Here is a 3,508-nt window from a genome sequence, read left to right on the forward strand (position 1 = left end):
GGAAATTGCTAAAAAATGTCGAAACAACATTCACTAGGGTTCTAGATTTTTAAGCTACTCAAGTTGTCATTTGTTAGGATGAAGTTTCTTGGAAGTTGCACCAAAATCCTTCACTTATGTTAATTGTGACATATAACCCTAACAACAAAAATGAATAGTTTTCATTTCTCTTTAGATCTGAAAAATAAAATATCAAAACCCTACAACAAATAATATCCAAATATAAATGAACATGTACCATAAAATGATATATTGAGAATCCAATGGCAATAGCAGAACTTTGATTCTATTATTGAAAAATAAATGTTTATACATGTGAAGAGAATGTATAGACTTGGATCTAGAGATCCCCCTCTTTCGGATGAGTCCTTTGTACCCTATGCTTCAGCTATTGATTCAACTCATTGTCTCTCAAAGTGTATGTAATGGGTAAGAAGAAGCAGTGATGGCCTGAACTAAAGATGGGAGCTCAAATCTCAGAAGGCGATAATTAGGACGATGAGAATAGTCATGGTGAAGAATGAGGAGAAAACCATAATATTTATAACAAAATATTATGATAAATCTAGATTTAAGATAATAATAAAAAATGTTGAAATAAATCAAGATCTAACCGTTAGGAATATTTTATTGCATTTTAGAGAGGAAAACATTATTTAAAATTATCAAATATCTTTATTTAGAAAATTACTACAAAGATGGATAACATAGACATAGTCCAACTCTAGCCAAATAATTGCACACTTGTGTCCATTGCTATTGGACAAGGAGCTTGCATCTAGAAGAAGGTAAATACTGCAATTTTCATCTTAATTCGAAGCCAAATAAACCTACATACATCACCCATTAAGCCAATTCCTCCATCGTACCCTTCTCCATAATACACAACAAAATAAGTAAGAAAGAAATAAGATTTATAATGCTCATGTATAAACTTATTATTACATAAACTTTGTAAAATTTAAAAAAAAATATTTAAATATGAGAAAAGTTGGATAATAAACTACATTTATTTGGATAATAAATTGCATTTATTTGCCTTTATAAACTATAAGTAAAATTCTTTAAACTAATTATGGAAAATCCTTATGTTTTTTAAACATTTATTAACTCATTAAAATGCCCACTCCCTATGGACATTCAAAACCTACTCCCACCTGTTACAATAACCCTTTATTAAAAAAAGGATAGACGAGAATAGAAATGGTTCAAAACGTGATTTACACGAACTCCTAAATTCCAGCACGAAGTTGAGACTTACTACAGGTTGAATAATCTATGGTGATGGTGATGCCCTCTACTATTTCAAGTGCGGTGCGCCGGTTGTTTGAGGATCTACGTCTCAATTTTTATCCAACCACGTGGAAACATAGTCCGAGGAAGAGAGGAAGAGAAACCTCGACTTGGCTAAGCGTTTACCGTTCAATGAATGACGGTAGATTTTTCCGTATGGCCTCCACATCCTTATATATAACACAATAACCAGCCCTGGAGTCTCATAACAGATCAATAGTGGCTATTCTTCTTTAGTTATTTCATATTGTTCTCAAAGTCCATATAAATTAGATTCGTTCTCATACATAGTGTTCATTATTATATTGCGATCATGGCCGCTGTAAATGCATCAGTAATGGCGATGAATGGAGCATCGCTCCTGCAACGGAGGCCAGCGGAAAGGTCAACAACCAGCAGGCAGCTTCGAGTAAAATGCATGGCAGGGGTTAGTAATTCTGTCGCTGTTTCCGTATCCACGAATAGAAGGTTTTATGTTATTCTATATATAACTTAATTTGGGTCATGTGGATCCACAGCCGGAGTCAAGGCGATCACCTTCTACCCCTCCTGAGACGGTAAGCGATTATGCAAGCGCCAATTTTTACATTAACATGCACATGCACTGCACTGAACTGAATTGAATTGACATAAATAATAATGCAGGTGAGCACAAACTTTAAGGACGTGTTTGCTTTCAGTGGGCCAGCCCCAGAAACCATAAATGGGAGACTCGCCATGCTCGGATTTGTCTCAGCTGTCGGGGTGGAGATAGCGAGCGGGAAAGACCTCGCCGCCCAACTGGCCAGCGGAGGAGTTCCACTGTTTATTGGAAGCGCGGTTCTCTTCACGCTTGCTTCTCTGATACCCATGTTCAAGGGAGTGTCCAAAGAGAGCAAATCACAGGAAATAATGTCTTCTGGGGCAGAGATGTTGAATGGGCGTTTTGCCATGATTGGCCTCGTTGCGCTGGCCTTGACTGAATACCTCAAGGGAGGTCCTCTCATCTCATGATCATCATCAGCTCTGTACCAAACTTCATACCCCTCTTAGTGTAGGTTGTAATCGAACCCAACTTGTATTCACTCTGCTATCACGAGATGGCACTGTAACAAATTGTTTTGGCAGTTTATGATATATTTGACAAGTTCATTCACAATCAATCATATAAATATATTTCTGATCAGTACATCTTTGGCAGAAACTCTGATTACAATTTGGCACGCTAATCTTGAACAGATATTAATGGACACCAACCATTACCACGTTCCTAACAGGTTGATCTAAGTTGGAAGGATAAAAACAAGCATAGCGATCAGTAACACAAACAAACTTTTATTCATTTGGTACAGGGGTTAAATTTGACGGGTGACCCTACTCGTCAAGGAATTTTTTTATGACGTTTTTATTTTTAAACTGCCCATCATATGACTTTTAAAATTTATTTGTACAAGTTTTATCTAATTTCAAATTGTACTCATAATTGTTTAAATTTTTCATTTTTTGTTGTACAATTGGGCTCAAGTCTCATTGCTACACTTTGTTTTGAGACCTGCTGATCATGAATCCCTGCCAATTGTATGCGGCTTTTTCACAGAGGATGACAACTTCTGATCACAAAACTTCAAAGCCAAAATACGTGTTAATCCACAGTTGCTCTGGTGGGGTTACTGGGCAATAAAAAGTCTAATCTCGCACGCTCGTGATCTACCCACCTGGCCAGCCCAGCTCAATGGAGAACGACCTCGCCCAGCTCCTGGCCCGTGCCAACTGCAATGAATTATGGTTTGAATTTAGGCCAAATGCTCCTTTTAACAATATGGGACAGTAAAAAAGCCATAAAAAGATGGCCTTATAGTCTTACAAGATCTCAATCATATTTACGTCTCACCACTCAGTTCTGTGTTGAAATTAGACGGGAGCACATACTAAGTATCATGACCACCGTCGAATATATATATATATATATATATATATATATATATATATATATATATATATATATATATATTATATATATATATATATATATATATATATATATATATATATATATATATCATTATCATGGCTATATATACATATATATCATAGCTAGATATACATATACCCATGACAAAAAAATGGGGCCATTCGAGAAAGGAGAGAGCGACTGCATTTATTAGGGGAAGAAACTAGGTTAAAAGGTTATCGGTGTTGGTGGTGTTGCTTCGGAGCGAACAAAATTCATATGTTT

General features: G+C 36.0%; 1 protein-coding gene across 1 annotated transcript; it reads left to right on the forward strand.

Moving 5' to 3' along the window:
* The first annotated feature begins 1,515 nt into the window (after positions 1–1,515).
* On the forward strand, positions 1,516–2,456 carry LOC149186136 (early light-induced protein 1, chloroplastic-like). The gene is made up of 2 exons (XM_089412561.1): positions 1,516–1,732; positions 1,939–2,456. Exons 1-2 carry the CDS (start codon positions 1,607–1,609, stop codon positions 2,284–2,286), a joined length of 474 nt encoding a protein of 157 aa, XP_089268687.1. The 5' UTR covers positions 1,516–1,606; the 3' UTR covers positions 2,287–2,456.
* The last annotated feature ends 1,052 nt before the right edge of the window (positions 2,457–3,508 follow it).

Source organism: Pinus tabuliformis, chromosome 3_1, assembly GCF_031772625.1.
Source record: "Pinus tabuliformis cultivar Carrire ecotype Pingquan chromosome 3_1, CPIR1, whole genome shotgun sequence".
Taxonomy (NCBI): domain Eukaryota; kingdom Viridiplantae; phylum Streptophyta; class Pinopsida; order Pinales; family Pinaceae; genus Pinus; species Pinus tabuliformis.

What these genes read in the sequence shown, in the direction of transcription:
- LOC149186136 (XM_089412561.1), top strand. Translation starts at nt 1,607, where the DNA reads ATGGCCGCTGTAAATGCATCAGTAATGGCGATGAATGGAGCATCGCTC. An exon ending in TGGCAGGGGTTAGTAATTCT is followed by an intron (nt 1,733 to 1,938) that starts GTCGCTGTTTCC and finishes ATAATAATGCAG; the next exon opens with GTGAGCACAAACTTTAAGGA.